Source organism: Terrapene carolina, unplaced genomic scaffold (genome assembly GCF_002925995.2).
Source record: "Terrapene carolina triunguis isolate 2854851 unplaced genomic scaffold, T_m_triunguis-2.0 Scaffold190, whole genome shotgun sequence".
NCBI classification, from domain to species: Eukaryota; Metazoa; Chordata; order Testudines; family Emydidae; genus Terrapene; species Terrapene triunguis.
In genome coordinates, this window is record NW_020664541.1 from 1071049 (window position 1) to 1090197 (window position 19149).

At 43.7% G+C, this 19149-nt stretch overlaps 1 protein-coding gene across 2 annotated transcripts in view; it reads right to left on the bottom strand.

Annotated features, from left to right (window-relative positions):
- CACNA1C (calcium voltage-gated channel subunit alpha1 C) overlaps positions 1-19149 on the bottom strand; it is a 594404-nt gene that overhangs the window by 263613 nt on the left and 311642 nt on the right. For both annotated transcript variants that reach the window (XM_024210494.2, XM_024210493.2), the window contains exon 3: positions 383-522. In XM_024210494.2, coding sequence (XP_024066262.1) covers positions 383-522 — 140 coding nt within the window. The remainder of the gene's footprint in view (positions 1-382; positions 523-19149) is intronic.

The window sequence follows — 19149 nt, forward strand, 5'->3', positions numbered from 1 at the left end:
GTCTAAGGAGCTGGACGTACACAATACCAGAAAACCCATGCCAAGATTAAACATTGTGGGCCAGCTCCTCAGCTGGTATAAATCAGCGCTATTCCACTGAAGTCAACAGAGCAACACCAGTTGTACCAGTGGAGGATTTGACACTGAATTCAGTACATTCTCTGTATGTTTGGTAAAGGAAGGGAGCCTGCAGGTGGGGTGAGTTGGGGGGATGGGTGGTGGAGATGAGAGAGCCAGGATATGCAGTACAGTCAGTCAAACAAGCATCCATAAGAAGTCTATGCACTCCTCCTCTGTAATGTACCCAGTTGGAATTCCTGATACCCCAACATGAACTCTATGTTCCCATGTGTACAGTGTACTCAAAGACAATAGTACTCACCCTACTACCACAATTATAAAATCTAGTAAATTCCAGCCATTGCGGAGGTAAGCGTTGGGGTGAAAGAGAAGTCCATATGCTATTACTTTTAAAAATGCTTCCACTGTAAAAATTATGAGAAAGAGATATTCCACTCGTTCCTGGAGAGAAGACAAAAGAAAAAAGAAAGACAACAATTAGCTCAGTGCTGAAAAACAATGGGTAAGAATCTGTTTACCTTTTTTACATTTTATCTATGAAGCCTTCTAGTCACTGGCCCACCAGAGCCACTTGGGAATATCCAGTGTTAAACCCCATTACTTGCCAATGAGCTTTTCCTCTCCGAATTGTTATTTCTGTGGCTAGCTTGATGGGCTAGCAGCAGTGCAGTGTGGTTAGGATGCGAGTTTCATGTTCCTTGACTTGTCAGGAACTGTAAACTCTGCAGAGACAGAATGCTCAGCGCCAGTGTAGGGAGGCATCACTCTCTAGAACACCTCTACCTCGATAGAACGCTGTCCTCGGGAGCCAAAAAAATCTTACCACATTATAGGTGAAACCGCGTTATATTGAACTTGCTTTGATTCACCGGCGTGCACTGCCCCGCCCCCCGGAGCGCGGCTTTACTGCGTTATATCCGAATTCATGTTATATCGGGTCGTGTTATATCGATGTAGCGGTGTATCTTGTTCTCGGGAGGATGTATTGAGAGGCACTGACAGGCTCCAGAGTGAGCTGTGTCCAACCCTCTTGGAGGGGGAAGGTGGCTGGATTTGAGGCTTTGTGGAAAGAAGAGGGAAGAAGAGTGGCCCTGCTGAGACACACACATCATCCCAAGAAAAACTGTCATTCTTTTCACTTGTCTTGTGAGATTGCTTCCTGCATTGTTGGGGAAAAACCTGATGTAGGAACGTGATAAATGATTTACAGTTCATATGGATTCATTAGCACTCAGTGCATAGTCACCATCATTTTAGTGATTTCATCAGAATATTCACATGTGCAACTTGTGAAATGCAATCCAGAGTTTGGTACACGCAGAGGAAGTCATCTGCAGTGACAATACAGTCTGATTCAGCAGGGAGGTTTTAGGAGTCCGAATATGGGTTTAACCTCTCTCTTAACTTTGGATTTCCTATTCCCAGGATGGAGGCAGAGCCGTAGCACTGCTAAAATGACAGTGACCCCAGTCCTCCTCACTCACTTCCTAGCCAGTCACTGCAAAGGCACTGAGAGCAGCCTTAGAAGATAATTAGCACTCAGCTGTCCCAGGATCAGAGCAGTCATGTAGGTATCTACACTGAATCTGGGAGTGAGCCAGGGTCCACAGACATGCTAGCAAGGCTCATGCTAGCCTACTAAAGACAGCTGTGTGACAGTGCCTTGATGTTGCTGCTGAGGCTGGAGCTCAGTTTCTGAAGCCCCATCCCTCATCCTAGATTTCAGAGCCTAAGCTACAGTATCTACATAGCTACTTTTAGCGTGCTAGTGTGAGCCCTGCCAACACAGGTCTGTGGGCCCAAGCTGGGAGGCTCGTTCTCAGATGCTGTGTCGACATGCCCCTGGACTCAAAGGGAAACGATAGGTGTAGTCCTCAGACCTACCAAGATTATATCTACCAAGTCTCCCTCATTGGAGAGAGTCTTATTTTGGATTAATTTTAACTGAAGCCTCTCTCTTTGGTAAGGAAAGATGTTGTTGCATGTGCTTCAAAGAAGAATGTACAAGCCTCATCCTCACAATCATTTGGAAATCTCATTCATTTAAATGATTACAGCTGGGACACATTGCAACGTAGGCCCCTAACAATCCCATGAGCTGCTTGGTTGAGATGAAAGTCTGAGATGCAATGTTCAGCCTTGCAAAATTCTCTAGAAAATTTACTAGCCCAGGTACAAAAACGACTCCTTCAATCCACCATTGTGCTAATAAAAATATCAAATTATTTTTTACTTGCCTATCAAAAAAGTTAGTTACCCTTGAGAGAAAGCAAAGCTGCATGGCTGCAGTGGATGACAGAAGGTGACCAGGCCCTTGAATAGGTTAAACTACATATTTTGTTAAAGAGAGTCACATTTGAAAATTCAGGCTGTCTCTAGAACACCCTTTCTCAAATGTGGCCACCAGGGGGTTTCCCTGCGGCCATGTCAGTTTCCTGGGGGGCGGGGGGAAGCATCAGCCCCTCCCCTTCGTCCCTGTTGCTCCTGCATGTTCCGTCTCTCTGGAGACACAGGTGGGGCACACAACATTTAAGGAGCAAGGTGAGGAGGCGAGGAGGGGGTGAGAAGGCGAGCAGCGAGGTGAGCATTGGGCGGGGGGGCCTGGCAGGGGAGTGAGGAGGCGAGCGGCCAGCAGCAGGGTGAGAAGGCAGGCGGGGTGTGTGTGTGGCTGCGAGCGGGGGAGGAGGTGTGTGTGAAGAGGCAAGCGGTGAGGTGAGCAGCAGGTGTGGGGGTGAGGAAGCGAGCGGCGAGGTGCGTGGGGGAGTGAGGAGGCAAGAGGTGAGTGGCAGGGGGGCCCTGGTGGAGGGATAAGGAGGCGAGCGGTTAGCCAGCAGCAGGGTGAGGCGGGCATGTGAGGGTCTGGCTGCGAGCGGGGGAGTGAGGAGGCGAGCGGGGGTGGGGTGAGAAGGCGAGAGGCGAGCTGGGGGTGATGAGGCGGCAAGTGGCGAGGCGAGTGGCGGGGGGCTGTGGGCCCTGGCAGAGGAGTAAGGAGGTGAGTGGCAAGCCAGCAGCTGGGTGACGAGGCGGGTAGGGGGGTCTGGCTGCGAGCGGTGGAGTGAGGAGGTGAGTGGTGAGCCACTAGCAAGTGGGAGTTCTCGCAGAGGGCAGGGAGGTGTCTGTGGCAGGGGAGTGAGGAGGGACACAGGAGGTGAGCGGGGGGTGAGGAGGTGAGCGGCGGGCACATGGGCGGCGGGTGGAGCCCCCGTTTGGGGAGGCTAGCCCCAACTCCACCCCTTCTGCCCGCACTCCCCCCCGGCAGCTGAAGCCCCGAGACCCCCTGCGCTGGGAGCCACAAGCCCCTCACCTGGAGAAGCCCCAAGACTTGCCCCCCCCCCCGACCTGCCTGGAGGAGCTCCAGGCCGGCTGAAGCCCTGAGCCCCACCACCTGCCCGGAGGAGCCCCGGGCCAGCCACAGCCGTGCATCCCCTCCCCAGACCCAAGCCACCCAGATATGTTTTTCATTATTATTTGGACTTCTATTATGTCAAAGCATTTTTAAATTTACTTCAGAATTGTTATACAGACAACTTTTACTAAAAAAGCAAAAGAAACAATAAAAAAAAGACAAGAACGTGCAAAGCACCTTATTTGTGTTTCTATCCTGTTAGGTCCAGTAGAGATAACTGTGCATGATTTTTATTATTGAGTCTGCAAAAAAACCCCAAAACCTTACATAAATAAATTACAATGATTTGGACGTATATATGTGCATATTACTTTATTAACTTTAGGAAAAATAAATAATTTTAGGAAAAAGTGTCAGTGCGGCCACCAGCAAGAGTTAGTGGCCACACTCTGAGGCCACTAAAAAATTTGTTGCGAGAACCCCTGCTCTAGAAAAACACAAATAAATAAACTAAACTTTTGACTCAAGTAGATCCTGCAGTCTGACCAGTGAAATAATTCAGTGAGTCACTGCCTGATTTTGCATCTCTGTTTCAGAATATAATTGGCCAATTCTCTCTGCCCGCTACTCTGCTGAATGCATGCATCACTGCTTCTCTTTGGTGGATCACAGCATTAAAATAAGTCATTACAACATCTGACCCAGACACACTCCTGAACCTCTAAGATTAACGTTCAACTCTAGATTGTTAACAGTAACACGGTGGCTAGCAAAGCACCTGATGCTCTAGTGGATGACCAAGAACCACATTATCCAGTTCATCTGCACATTTACATTAACACACTATTGTACATGCCTCAGAAATCTGTTTTACAGTAGCATACAAGCCTTTGTGCTTAAAAAGGCTGTCGTTTTCCATTAGATAATGCTATCTTAGCATTGCAGTATGCCCTGCACTTAATGCAGGGGATAACTAGCGAAATTACACATATATTAGGTAAATGTTACTTAGCCTATGTCTACACTACACACCTTTTAGCGACACAGCTGTGCTGCTACAGCTGTGCCACTAAAAGGTGCACAGTGTAGCCGGTCTTTGTCGGTGGAATACATACACCCCCAACAAGAGGCAGTAGCTTTGTCAGCGGGAGAGCTCTGTCCTTTTCATTGGTAAAACTTTTGTTGTTCGAGGGGGTGTTTTTTTTGCACCCCTGAACGACAAAAGTTTTACCAACGAAAGTGCAGTGTAGACAAAGCCTAAGTTACCCGATGCAATTGTAAATTACAGTGGTCACCATTAACCTTCACACACAGAGATATCCAAGACATTTCAGTTTACAGTTACAATACCAATACTGGTAACTGTTTACAAATGTTGACTTTTTATAAGGTGACCACTCTACCTCCAACCTCACATTACTTATTGTTACTCAAAGAAATTAGCATGCAAGAGTAAATAGCCAACTGCCTGGCCACTGGCTTGGCAACAGATAAGAGCTCTGAAATGGTAAAAGGCTTGCTGGTTCCTGAAATAGTCTTATTTAATGTCCCTGCTCTTCCCCCAATTCCCTGGAGCTGAGTGGCTACTTGCTGTGCAAACAGTAGAAAAACAAACATTGACGATTAAGTTCCATGCGCACATTTGTAAAGTAAGTGTAAGCGGAGCTGTCAGAGGACCTCTAATAAAAATCAATGTGTGATGGGAAGTCTTTATGCAGCGCCTTTTGATTACCATGCGCCTTTGTGCTGCCACATGCCTTTATCAGCATGGCATGAGGCCAGGCTACATCCTGCTCAGCAGGCAGCTAGCCTGTGTTAACTCCACGGTGAGGAGACAATGCCCTAGCTAAGAAAAAGTCTGTGGGAATACAAGAGGAACACAGAAATGGGCTCAGCTGGGGAACAATGTGATGGGAATTAGGCATGGCAGTGCTGCAATTGGGACTGAACTGGCCTTGCTAGGGATGAACAAACGTCTTTAAAACGGAAAGGGAGAGACTTCTCTTACTGCATCCCATTCCATTAAGGGCCTCTCTCTATGCCTCACTGAAAGGGTTTCCATAGCCATAAGCAAGCCCTGCATAGATAGATCCGCCCTTTTATTCCACCCCCATGGATCACTAGTAGGGTTTGAGACCACAGTCCTCAGATTGCTTTCTGAGGGGCTCCATGTGCAAATGGAGCCCAGCTATTTTGGTGGTGTTATTCCTTGTGCTTGGGCCAACTAATAGGTGGATCTGTGGATTGAGGTGGTGGTGTACTCAGAACAGTTTTTAGTGGACTGGTGCCCATCTCACACAAACCAGCCCCAAAACTGATACCAGCTAACATGCTGATTGGCAGTCTTAATTGAGAGGGGAAAGTTTCAATGTACACAGAGACTAAATTGCCCTTTCATTAGTAGAAGTCAAACTTGAAGCAGAGTGACATGGTGACGTGTGGCAACGTGGAGCCCATCCCAATGCCCTCTGAATTCAGATTTTTTTTTTTTTTTTTTTTTTTTAACACACAACTCAGCTCCAGAGCCAAAATTTAAAGAATTAACAAATTCCATTTGGTCGGGCTTAAGGCCCTCAGATCTTTTTGCCTCCTAAAGATGCCTATGGAATTATAGACTCATGTTCTGTTATTGTAATATGGCTGTTTGCTGAACCCTGTTGCTGAGTAATAATCTGCCAAGATATTGTATATGTCTGTTTGTGCGCGCGCACACACACACACACTTCTTTACAATGTTCTAGTTAAAGCTGAAAGATCCATAAAAAAGAAAACACTGTAAAATCCTCTGCAATGAACATAAGATACCAAACACTGCTGAGCAGAACAGAGACTTTATTACCCTCTCCATTTAAACTAATGATTTTAGGAACCAAAACCAAAGGAAAAAATATTGCCTAGTTTTAAATGTGCAGCTACTTTGAGACTATTTCAAGAGGCCACTTTTTAGTTCTGCTTGGAACTGAGAAGGATTTTTTTTTAAAATCATTGATTTATGTTCACTTCTTTTCTAAACCATAAACCTCAGCAGCTCTCCACTAAAAAGGCAGTGTGGTTTATTGGTTAGAAGACATGCCTAGGATTCAGGATGGGAGGGGGGTCCAGTCCCGGCTCTGAAGCTGACCTGCTTCATGAGTTTAGGGAAGGGGAGAATACCTACTGTACTTGACAATCATGGAGCTTAATTTGTAATGAAAGAGGTGTCGGGGCTCAAGGAATTTTTTTACTTCATAACTGATGCAGCAAGCCCAGAGGTGCTGGCGCTATGAACTGCCAAGCCCGGAGGTGCTGGGGCTATGAACTGCCAAGCCCCAGCACAAATTAAGCACTGGGCTTAATCAACTCATGGTGATAAAGTGCTTTGCCATAATTGGATGGATGAACCTTAGATAATTTTCAGGTTTAAGTGCCATTACTGGGTGAGCATCCAAAGTGACGCTTATCTTTGCTCTAACAGAGCTCAATAGTATAATTTAGTGCCAGATTAACCCTGGGGTTCCAGGACCCAGAGGATGTAGAAGTGCAAGATACCCTGCATTTCCACTCTTTTGGGAAGCCCAGGACCAGTTGGCACCACCCTAAAAGATGCCAGCCCACAGAAAGTGATTCATTTCCTCTCCTGGGCAGTCTCTGTTGGCAGGGATCTTACGCAGCTCCAACCTGAGTTTAAATATGTCCTCTCCCAGTAGAGTTCCAGGATACTGTTGCTGCCCTGGGGTTGAATGCCCTTTCCAGCTCAATGACCCTCTGGGCTGAAAGGGGGTGCAAACTGGATCCTCTTGTCACCTTCAGAGTTAATCCAGTCCAGAGTGATAAGACAAAACACAATGGCAGATTCAGAGCGAAGTTGGAATACAATACGGTAAAGAAAAAGGACAAAAGATACCATATGTTTTCAGCTGTCATTGAGAAATGTATTCAGTGTCTATGAGGCTGGAATGCAGGATGCATGTTGCAGATGGAGGGAATTGCAGAGCAGAAGGCTTTTGCTTGGCTAGTGGTAAGGCTGTGGCGCAACAGAGAAAAGGCCAGGCAAAATGTCTGGAGCGAGTGGGGAAGGGAATATAGAGAGAAACGTTGACTTGAGCTAGTTGGAATAAACCTCCGGAGCACGTACAAATGTTCTGTGGCTGGTTTCAGTGCTGGTTATTACAGACACTGGACACAAGCATCAGCTAGAGTAGCTGACATTTTAGTCAAAGCTTCGTTTCACCAAAGTTTACATTACAGAGAAATAGATCACATATTTGCTTACTCTTAATAAAGACATAAGCTTTAACCTATTGTTAACACTAACATCTGTTTCCAAAGGATTTTGGAATTATTACATTAACACCAGAAACCTCTAATCCCATTTTTCATTGCTGAAGATGTCTCTGTGTTGTCTATAATTCCTACTGATGTCCTGGAGTAATGGTGGGAGTTTGAAAACATCAAGTTCATGCAAGCAACTCTGAGTGAACAGGCATAGCGTTCTGGGGTTTTTTTCCATTGGGAGTTAAGTTACCAACCCAGCACTACCTCTGAGGAACTGACCAGAACTGTGCTACTTTCCCATCTCTTTCTTCCAACATCCTCCTTCCCATCTCACACATGCCACACAGCATTATTAGTTTTTAATATTTCTATTGCAGTAGTTACTAAAGGCTTCAATCAGAACCAGGTCCTCACTGTGCTAGTGCTGTACTGTCCCTGTCCCAAACAAACAGTTAACAATCTAAGAAATTTAAACATTACAAGTGTAACCCTTCTGCCAGGTGGAGTCAGCAGCACCTAGGGGTTACTCTTAAAAATACAAAACAGAACTGGCTCAAGTCCCAACCCAGTAATCTGGGAAAACCCTACCATCATCCCTAGAGGCAATACTCCCTGTCTTGCAAGCACTGAATCTGTGTATAACAAAAAAGAACTTTTATTAAAAGGGAGAGGGAACCAAGCATTAATTTTTGACACCACCACAACCACATTCAAAAGCATGTGATCATAAGCAACCCGACCTCACAGTGCATTGGGCAGTGTCCTTTGCCTCAGTTTCCCACCTTGCAGTGGGAAAGTTCGACGAATGTCCCTTTAACACATCACTCCCCTCTCCCTCTGCTGCAACCCACACAGAGCTGGCTGTCTTTGGGTAGCAAAGACCCAGAATTCAGGGATGTGTTCACAAGATTCACCTCCCACCCCTGAGGGCATCAAGTAATCCCTCTGCTGCTGCCACTGTTTGTCTGCTACCACTCTCTGCTGCCATCAGCCACCTCTGCTTGCTGCTCCTACATCACCACGTTCTGAGGTTCTGCCACTTAACTCAGCTCCTAAAGATTTCAGCAAGTAGTGGGGAATCTCACAGCCAGTGCAGTCTTTGTGTTGTCTTTCACTGTCCCCACACAAGTCTAAGCCTTAGCTCCTAGACCTGCTCAGAAACTACATCAGCTCTAGGAATCACCAACCAGAAACAAGGACTCTCTATTGAGTCTAATTAGCTCTTAGTTAAACACTGAAGAGGAGCTGTTCAAATAGTGTCTAGGACTCTTTGGGAAGAGCCCACACCACCAGATAGGGATAGGGACACCCACTCCCACCCACTCATCTTCACTAGGATTTGGCATTCCTACCCTCTGCTTAGCAAGCAAGGTTTTATTTAGGTTGGATGACCCCTTCAATCAGCACATGCTAAGCATAGTTACTCGTACAATAAGGATAGCAACATTTCATTACCACTGTATTTGAATACTAGAGTGATTTGTAACCCAAAACCAGCCAACATTCATCATTTTGGCAAAGCAGCTCCACCATGCTGTGCACCTAGGCAAAGTGGGCATGTCTATGCAAACAGAGTCTGCTCTTGTAGTCTTCCCCCAGCTCATCACTAGATGTCAGGGGAGATCTTATTCAGATCCTGCTTACACAAGGCTCTCTCAACTTTTCCCTCTCTCTCCACTACTCTAGTCCTCAACGATGGCATTTCAAAAACTATTTCTCATACAAGGGTTCTAAGTTATAAACAGGAGGTCCTGCCCAGGGATGGCCTTTAAAAACCTGCCAGCTTAACCTTAGAGATCAGTTTTTGTCAGTATCTGCATTATTTCCTTGCACTTCCTTAAATGTACGATAGAAAATACCTTGCATGCTGCAAATGCTTTATTATGTAGGGCAGACAGTAATGTTTGAAGGGCCACTGCTTTTATGGCACTAATTTATACACAGGTTCAGAAAGATGCAAGGCGGATACCATAGGCTCTGTGCACTAAGAGAAGCAGCCTTTTGCTGACCGGAAGGAAGGGAATATAAATTTAACATTGGAAAAGGAGGACAAGAAAACTGAGTGAAAGGATCTGTGTTTCTGGATTACAGATTATCATCAGATCTGAGATATGAATATCCGCTCTATGTGAATATGCTGGCCTAAAGCTGCAGTGAATAACTCTGACCTTTGATGCAACAGAACCAAATGTGTGCACTTACAAGATCAACTCAATAAAACATATGTTAAGACAGGTTTGTTAATGCTGGATTACTTCCAAAACATACTATGTTGCTAAAGAGACATTTTCAGTTAAGTATACATGAGTGTAGCAGACAAGTATGCGAGAGAATAAAACTATCAAAAAAACAAATAGGCTTTTTTTCTCATGCAGTATTATCACTGCAGAAAATGGTGAACCTTTTATCTTTATTTAGCAGAGAGAGGGCTCGTAAAATGCTTGGCTGTTGAGAATTACTCCATTCACTTTTTTTTCTGGTTCTGAAACAGTACACACTGTACCTTCTTATACCTGTTCCCCAATCAAGGTCTCAGAAACCCAGTGCTAGAACACTAGCTAATTTTATCCTGCATAACCTGACAGGGGCAAAATATACAAAGAGAAAGCAGTGGATGGACAGCATGCAACGAATCTTGAGTAATCGGGGCATTAAGCAGGAGAGGTCAGAATTGTTTAGCAAAGGTTTTCAAAAGTGCTCAACATTGGCCTAACTCTACCCCCACTGAAATGGGTGTTTTACCACAGGCTTCACTGGGAACAGAAAGCTCAACACTGAGAGCTTTTGACATTCTCACTCTAAAGAATTAGGGCCTGATCCTGCAATTGACCATTCCATGGAAATACTATAATCAGTGGGTACTTAAAAAACGCTTAGAATCACAGATTAGTTTAGGTGCATCAGAGTAGACGGATGAACAAACAGATGTGTTCTACATGTAGAATTCCCTTTGCTTTCAACATGGCGATTTCATACATCAAGGGCTTGTGAGAGCCAACTTTTAGTTATTTAAAATGATTAATATCCTGCCCTTGGTCCACATGTGTACCTCCCATGGCTATAGAAAGAAAGCATTGCAGCCAGTCCTATAAGTGCTCTGCACTCAGAGATCCCACTAAAGTCCTTGTGAGTTTCATAGAGCCCTGGCCCAGTCTGATCCCAAGCCTTTTCTCTAGGGTGCTTTCTGAAGAAGCAGCCTAAGGGTTGGGAGGAGTTATTTTTGGGTTCACTAGGGATTACATTTTGTGGCAGAATCTGTTTGTAAATGCAAGGGCAATTTACAAGGCGCATAAAGGGCCCAATTCTTCATTCCTTTGCATCTTGTGTAATAATGTAGGTTGACTTTCAGCGGCATTTGTGCTCCTAATTCACTGAGGTAAATATAAAAATCCCACCTTTGAACCAAAGTGTAAGTCATTATCATTCTGAGCTGGTAACATTTTTCACCCACTTTGCATTGGTGTAACAAGTACACAAGGTTTGGGGCAATGGAGAGACAGACCCAAGCAATTCAATTTGTTTTATAGATGATTGTGAATTGAAGTTTTGGAAGGGGTGCCCATGACATACCATTACTTGCATATTTTATAAATCTAAATAAGTACATCAGTTTTTAAAGAGACGTTATTCGGGGCACAAGAGCAAACTATCCCAATGTGTAGGAAAGATAGGAAGTATGGTAAATGATCACCCTGGTTTAACTAGGAGATCTTCAATGACCTGAAACAAAAAAAGAGTCAGACAGAAAGTGGAAAGTAGGTCAAAGTGTGAAGGATGAAGATTAAAAAAAACCCCAACAACACAAGCATGTAGGGACAAAATTAGAAAGGTCAAGGCACAAAACGAGATTGAACTAGCTAGGGACATTTTACAAATACATTAGAAGCAAAATGAAGACCAAGGACAGGGTAGGCCCATTACTCAATGAGGAGGGAAAGACAATAACAGAGAATACAGCAATGGCTGAAGTGTTAAATGCCTTTTTTGTTTCAGTTTTCACCAAAAAGTTTAGCAGTGATCAGATAACTAAAATAGTGAACATCTGTGTAAGTGGGATGGGAACGTTAGTGTAAATGGGGCGGGGGGGGGGGGAAGGGAAGGCTAACAGAACAAAAAGAACAAGTTAAGAATTATTTAAATTAGATAGCTTCAAGCCAGCAAAGCCTGACGAAATACACCATAGAATATTTAAGGAACTGGCTGAAGAGATCTGAATCATTAGCGATTATCTTTGAAAACTCATGGAGGACAGGAGAGATCCCAGAGGACTGGAAAAGGGCAAACATAGTACCTATCTATAAAAAGGGAAATAAGGACAAGCCAGGAAATTATAGACCAGTCAGTTTAACTTCAGTACCCAGAAAGATAATGGAGCAAATAATCAATCAATTTGTAAGCACCTAGAAGATAAGAAGGTGATAAGTAACAGTCAACATGGATTTGTCGAGAACAAATCATGTCAAACCAACCTAATATCCTTCTTTGACAGGATAACAAGCCTTGTGGATGGGGGAAGCAGTAGATGTCATGTATCTCAACATTAGTAAAGCTTTGATAGTATCTCACATGACATTCTCATGAACAAATTAGGGAAATATAGCCTAGATGAACCTACTATAAGGTGGGTGCACAACTGGTTTGAAAACCATACTCAGAAAGTAGTTACCAATGGTCCACAGTCAAGCTGGAAGGGCATATCAAGTGGGGTCCTGCAGGGACCTGTTCTGGGTCTGGTTCTATTCAATATCTTCATAAATGATTTGGATAATGGCATAGAGAGTACACTTATACAGTTTGAGAACAATACCATGCTGAGAGGGGTTGCAAGTGCTTTGGAGGACAGGATTAGAATTCAAAATGATCTTGACAAACTGGAGAAATTGTCTGAAATAAACAGGATGAAATTCAATCAGGACAAATGCAAAGTACTCCACTTAGGAAGGAACAATCAATTGCATAAATACAAAATGGGAAATGACTGCCTAGGAAGGAGCACTCTGGAAAGGGATCAGGAGGTCATAGTGCATCACAAACTAAATAGTTTTCAACACTGTTGCAAAAAAAAAAAAAAAACAAGAAGCAATAATCATTCTGGGATGTTAGCTGGAGTGTTGTAAGCAAGCCATAAATAGTAATTTTTCCACTCGACTCAGCACTGATAAGGCATCAGCTGGAGTACTGTGTCCAGTTCTGGGTACCATATTTCAGGAAAGATGTTGACAAATTGGAGATAGTCCAGAAGAGAGCAACAAAAATGATTAAAGGTCTAGAAAACATGACCTATAAGGAAAGGTTGAAAAAAACTCAGTTTGTTTAGTCTGGAGAAGGAAAGATTGAGGGGGGACATGATAGCAGCCTTCAAGTACGTAAAAGGTTGTTATGAAGAGAAGGGTGATAAATTGTTCTCCTTAACCACTGAAAACAGGACAAGAAGTAAAGGGCTTAAATTGCAGGAAGGGAGATTTAGGTTAGACATTAGGAAGTTTTTCCTAACTGTAAGGGTACTGTAACAAGTTACCTAGGGATATCATTGGAAGTTTTTAAGAAAGGTTAGACAAACACCTGTCAGGGATGGTCTAGATAATACTTAGTCCTGCCTCAATGCAGGGGACTGGACTAGATGACCTCTGCAAGTCCCTTCCAGTCCTACATTTCTATGATTTAACCATTAATAGACTCTAAAGAGACATAGTTTTTCTTTTAAATCACCCATCAAAGGCCCTTCATGGTGGCGCCTTGTTCTTCTAACCAAGGATGGCTAGACATACTCTATTACCCAACAATACTATTGCTGAGTCAGCCAAAGTAGGTTGCTTGTTGCGAAGTGACATCCGGAGCACCTTCCACACCCTTATTCTCCCCAGAAGTTCAGGACCTGAATTTAAATGCATTCTCATTTAGACAGCTAGATGGCTTACTCTTTCATCACTTCAGATGGTCAATTTTATCACTTGCTCTCTGATCACTGAGCTTAAAATCAAGATCTGGGGAAGTGTGGTACACTGGATAGGGAAGAGAATGGAAAGTCAGGCCTCACCTTCTATTGCCAGCTCTGCCACTGACTTACTATGTGATCATATCAGGGCATCTCGCAGATTGAGCCATTGCTATCCTTGTTTCCTAAAAGAACTCATGTCTCAATGTGTGCGCCAATGATGTTACTTCAATCACAGCTACGGTATAGTGCATTAATTATTATAGCATTCAACTTGGAGAATATAAAACTATTATGTTTCTATTCTATTTAGGTTCTTATTATAAGCTCATCACTGAGGTATCTGAGCATCTAGGTACTATTTCAATATAGCTGGGACAAGGAGGCTGTGTTTGGGTCCTGATTCAGATTAGCTATAGGCTAGTGATGTGGTTTGGGTTGGGGGACTAATCAGGTCTAGGAATTGAGTTTTGGTTCAAATTAGATAGTGCCTATATTGCATGAATTATTCTTCCCAGACTTCAGTTCCCAAACAGTGGAAATCCTATAAGTTCAGCAGATCTTTCAAGATTTCTCCTATTTTGGACTAAAACTTGGCAATAATGGCCATTCTCTAGATTCTGGCTATATATGAGCTAATGGCAGAAAATAGGTCCCTTCTGGGTTTTTTTGGACAGGCTGGGATCTGGAGATTCAAATCCAAACCTCTAAAATACAAAGAAATTCAGATTCTACTTTCTGGTTTCAAGTTCATTATTTCAATTAAACAAAAAGTAACGGCTATGCTATATTCTTATCACACTGATCTGACTTTGCCCTCTTCCCACATTGTCCAGGCTGGAATTTCCCCGTGCAGAGGGCCAGCCTTAGGCGTCTAATCATTTAAATCCTCAACATAAGGATTAAGTTGTTCATTGGCCTTGTGCTGTTTTTGTGACAAGGGGAGATTTCAAGTGTGGAATTTTTTTGCAGGTTTCCCTTAGCTGGTTTCAGACACAGATGCAGTCCAGAAAATTCTCCCAAGGTTAGAACAGCCATTTGTGGTGCTATCCTCAATTGCCCAAGGCACCAACCAATGATTAAGGACAGAATACCAGAAGCATCCATTTAAATCAAAGTGGCTTCAGTATGACAGTTACATCTAATAGATCATCATGGAGCGTATCATGTCTCATTTGGCTCCCTAAATTACTCATATGAATTACACATTGGCTGCTCACCACACTCAGGTGTTTGGATTCATTCACAAGCTCAAATGAGATATAGGAATCTACAAGCCATAAAACATTTCAGAGCTCCATTTTATTAACAACACTTTATTATTATTTAAACAATCCCATGCAGCCTAACCCTTTTGAACTTGAAAACATGTTGGTGTTAAATTGTCGAACATTTCCCTGTCCAGGAAGAAAAATGAATACACTATGCATGGGAGGGGAATTTTTGAATAACCCATAATGGTAATGCCCCTATAGAGGTTTCTAGCAGTGCTCCCAGGGCCGGCTCCAGGCACCAGCTTACCAAGCAGGTGCTTGGGGCGACCACTTCGGAGAGGAGCGGCACGTCCAGCTGTTCAGCGGCAATTCGGCGGACGGTCCCTCACTCCTGCTCGGAGCGAAGGACCTCCCGCCAAATTGCCGCCGCAGATCGCAGCTTTTTTTGTTTTTGTTTTGTTTTTGTTTGGCTGCTTGGGGCGGCCAAAACCCTGGAGCTGGCCCTGAGTGCTCCCTAGCTGCTACATCTTGCTATGGGTCAGATATGGCCACCACCTTCACCATACAGACTAAACACAAAGAAGACCTTGCAATCAGATAGCTGAAACAATAGTAGTTGCGCTCAAAAACACAGACACATGGAAAAACATGAGTGGAAGTTGAATCACCTGGCCCAAAGGGTTTCAAATGCAGGGCTAGGATTTGGACTGGTGGAACTGTTTTTGGTCTGTGTGTGTGAGAAAGAGAAAGACACAGCACAAAGCTGAAGCACCACAGGACAAGGAACAGGAAAGAAGACAAGGAGGCCCAGCCTGGAAGCAAGGTGTGGGGCCTTGGGAGAAACCTAGATAAGCAGAATGCTGGCTGAAAGAGTTTGATGCTTTGAGCAAGGAAAGTGTTTCCTATCACTTGACTCCTACAGTGTTCAGAGAAACAGGACTTTGTGCATTCTTTTTAAATAATCAAAATTGCATCAAAGAAATACCTATCATCAAGTTCTCCTCCAAATGGGAACCGCCTACAAGACCCAACATTTTTGGATAGCCACTTGGGTCAAAATGGCTAGCAGGCACCCTAATATGTGCCCAGATTTCCCAAGGGCATGTTGGGTGCTGAGGTCTTTAGAAAATCTGGCACTAAATCCCTTAGTGGTGAGAGGAGCTGATAGTTTTCAGACTTCCTGACTGAGACCTGACAGGTGTCTGGTCTTTCACAACATCCCTTCTTAACAAGGTCACAATCCTGCAAGTTACTGAGTGATTCCAGAATGTTGCAGGTGGTCTGAAATGCCCTGTTGAAGTCAATGTGAGTTTTGCCACATTTTTCGTGGGAAAAGGATCACCATCTTATTGTGTTGACTAAAGGTCACATTCACTATCACATGTTGTTCCCTTTGTGACACTTAGGTGATGTAAAGTGTGTGCAAACCTCTAAATCCCCTGATGGGGATACTACAGAATGGGGGAGTTCCCAACAAGAATGGAGCCAGCAGATCTACATACTATGCCTCTCTCCTAGCATCCCCTGGCACAGGGGATGTATTGGGAACAAGAAGGGGCAGGCAGGGGAAACGTACAGAGCTCAAAGCATTCTGGCAATCCCCAGTTGGTATTCGATGCCTAAGGAACAGTAGCTAACTAGCACAGTTTAGAGCAGCCGTAAAATTGCTCTAAACTGCTCCAGGGTCAGAGCAGAGAATCAGGAAGATGTAACTGACTCCCTGACGAGAATATGGCCCTGAGGCAGTGCTGTGCTGGCCCGGCCCAGCGGGCATAGAACTTTCTCCTTCTGCAACCCAGTATAGCGCATCCCTCCCCACTTCTAAAATACATCTTCCAGAGGCATTTTAATCTGATAACTTGTGTATTTTATGATGCTTTAATTTATGTTTTTAATCTGCTATGATTCTTTTATAATTGTTTATGCAGAGCAGTGAATACCTCAGCAGGGAGTGCTTTATAAATAAATGGAGATATAAATAATCTAACTTCTCCCTCCTGAAATTTCTAAGCAAACAAGGTGGCCCTAAAGGTCCCATTCTTCCTGCTCTAAGGCTATGGGTCTTTTTCTTTCACTTGCTTTTTGTGTGCGTGTATGACCTTTCCTTTTCATGAGTAATATAAGGGCATATTTCTCATTCTGTTCACACAGCTCCCAGCAGACAGGGAAAAACACAACTGGAGGGAAAGAAAAATGAAGAGCCCTTGCAGCTTCTTAATCTCCAACTATCTTTCCTTTTACAGCACAAAGAATTTGGGGTTCTGTTTACGACTCTGTAGTAGTTTTGTGTTATTTGTTTGCTGCTTGAATGGACAGGGCACATAAAATGAGAGAGCCATAAGGATCTCTGACAACCAGCAAACAAACCTCATTATATTATCTTAATGGAAAGCTAATTGGATGATTAAAAACAACTGTGACCCGCTTAGTAGCCCTGTGAATGGAGATGAGTCTCTAAGGTTCATGTTGAATAGACAGAACTTACAAGTCCTGCTGCAAAGTGACCAGCTTTTCTTTGGGAAAGGAGAAGTGAAAGATGCACCAAGTTTTAGCAGTCACGGCTAATTTATCCTCCCAGAAGTTGAGATTCTGGGCCTGATTTTCATAGTCTTTTTTTCAGGTATGTACTTTCCCTCAGGCTCTGTATGTTTGTTCACCTTCCAGTCATTAACACCTGTGAATGCAGGGGAGGATGGATCCTAACAGCTGTGTGCACAGGTATTAGAACAGGGGTTGGCAACGTTTGGCACTCGCCTCGCCAGGGTAAGCACCCTAGCGGGCCGGGCCAGTTTATTTACCTGCTGACGCGGCAGGTTCGGCCGATCGCGGCCCCCACTCGCCGCGGTTCGCCGTCCCGGGCCAATGGGGGTGGCGGGAAGCGGCGCGGGCCGAGGGATGTGCTGGCTGTGGCTTCCCGCCGCCCCCATTGGCCCGGGACGGCGAACCGCGGCGAGTGGGGGCCGCGATCGGCCGAACCTGCCGCGTCAGCAGGTAAATAAACTGGCCCGGCCCGCTAGGGTGCTTACCCTGGCGAGCCGAGTGCCAAACGTTGCCGACCCCTGTATTAGAATCTATCAAGTGCCCAGGTTGAAAAGTGCACTCACAGTTGACTTGGGGATGCTCACAAATGGAGACCAGTTTGAAATGTCTTGGGGGAAAAAACCCACACACTTTGTGTCTTTAAAAAAAGGCTCTTGCTACAGAAGTACATGAACATCACTTAGGAAAGGAATAAGACGACACTGGCCACAGTGAACACACCTGACGACACTTTTGCTTTAAAAATTCATATATATTCCTTTGGAGATACATAAGCACATATAGTTGTGTGTGTACATATACATATTTAGATTATAAATTGTTTGGAGTAGGAAATTTATTAATGTGAGGCACCTAGCATACTTATGGATATTTTAAAAAGTAAAAATGCACACACCTCTCTCCTTTTGAAGGAAATTCTGCTTACTTTCCCATGTAAAATTTCCCATGAAGATAGGGAACGTTTTGAAAGAGCAAGGGGAACAGCATTTGGGTCCTTACAGTGAAACACACATTACTAGAAGCAGAGTAAAATGTTGCTGGTCAAAGAAAAATCACATCTAATTTAGACACATGCTTCCTGGAATCAAGTCTGGATTAATTGACATAGTTCTGTTTGTTAATTTATATACACTTGAAGAGTTAATTTATAGACTAAGCTGTAATTTTATTTTATTTTCTTCTAATCACATTTTTAGAAGTATGGTTAGGCTTCTACAAACTGAATTGCACTGGAAACAAGCAGATGATGGATTACCGTGGTATAATTTTAGCAATTTTAATTCCTTTATCTGATTTCCACTGTTTTAGAATTAATTTACATTTGCAGTTAGATTGGCATTCAATAGAAAGTCACCTCTAAGGACCATATTCTGTGCTCACCTCTCTGCAGATGGCTCCCATTGACAATCACTCATATGAACTAGGTTGAGGCCAGAATTTGGCCTGCAAAGTCTGTAAGTCACTGTTTTCTCGCAGCATTACAGGTGCCAATTGTTAAGGCTCCTGAACAGTTCTGACATCAAGCTATTGACATTAGCCCAAAGTTGTCTCTGGGTTAGGTGGCACCTCTGATTCCAGTAGTTAAACCCTAGAATTCTAATGGTTCTATACTGAGCTTAAAAAAAAAGTTTTGCCAAATAAATTAAAATTATAAAATGAAATGTAGATAATTTAAAATTTCTTACGAAATGAAAAATTCTGATAGTTTCAAATTGAAAACATCTGAAAGGAAAAATGTGAACATTTTCAATTAGAAATTAATGAAAGTTTGAATTCAT